The sequence below is a fragment of the Sinocyclocheilus grahami genome, unplaced genomic scaffold (genome assembly GCF_001515645.1).
Source record: "Sinocyclocheilus grahami isolate Dianchi unplaced genomic scaffold, SAMN03320097.WGS_v1.1 scaffold560.1, whole genome shotgun sequence".
Taxonomy (NCBI): Eukaryota; Metazoa; Chordata; class Actinopteri; order Cypriniformes; family Cyprinidae; genus Sinocyclocheilus; species Sinocyclocheilus grahami.
In genome coordinates, this window is record NW_015505739.1 from 717,801 (window position 1) to 718,729 (window position 929).

The window sequence follows — 929 nt, forward strand, 5'->3', positions numbered from 1 at the left end:
TATATATATATATATATATATATATATATATATATATATATATATATGATACACAATACACATAAATAAATATACTATAAATGGGGACACATAAAGTTGTTATTCATCTCTGATGTGTGGTAACTTAACTGATGTGTGCATTCTCTGTATTTATTGGGTAGTTTAAGTGAAATTTTAAGGAGTGACAGCACAGTGCTATATTAAAAAAAAAGTAAGATTATTTTAGATGAGCTGAAAAAAAAAGCTAAAATATTTAATATTTAAAAACTTAAAATAGTGTCCAGCACCTAAAATATACACTTTCTTTTACATATATACTCTACCATTAACAATTTTGAAGTCAGTAAGCTTTTTTTATTTGAATAAATTAATCCTTTTATTCAGCATCGGTGCATTAAATTGATCATAAGTCACAGTAAAGACACTAATAGGCTAATATAATAAAATTATTTTATTTTATTTCTATATTCATCAAATCATGCAAATCAAAAAATATATCACAGTATCTGCAAAAATATTAAGCAGCACAACTGTCTTCAACATGAATAATAATTAGAAATGTTTCTCGAGCAGCAAATCGGCATATTATAATATTTTCTGACACTGAAGACTGGATTAATGATGATGCTGAAAATTCAGCTTTGCGTCACAGGAATAAATGACATTTTAAAATACAAAAGAGTTGTAATAATAATAATTCACAATATTACTGTTCTAACTGTATTTTTGATGAAATAAATGCAGCCTTGGTGAGCATTAGAGACTTCATTTATAACATTTAAAAAATCGTCTCATCCCTAAACATTCAGGAGTGTCAGACATGCCTGAAGTAGTCACACGAGGCCGCCAGGAGAATGCGGTGAGCCTGAATGGCCTTTCCTTCTACCAAGAGCACCACATCAAACAGAACCCCTCCTTGTCGCAGCATC

General features: G+C 29.3%; 1 protein-coding gene across 1 annotated transcript in view; it reads right to left on the reverse strand.

Moving 5' to 3' along the window:
- LOC107556236 (kelch-like protein 22) overlaps window positions 1-928 on the reverse strand; it is a 16,272-nt gene extending 15,344 nt beyond the window's left edge. Inside the window, exon 1 of the mRNA XM_016239300.1 lies at window positions 825-928. Coding sequence (XP_016094786.1) covers window positions 825-928 — 104 coding nt within the window. The remainder of the gene's footprint in view (window positions 1-824) is intronic.
- Window position 929: the final 1 nt, after the last annotated feature.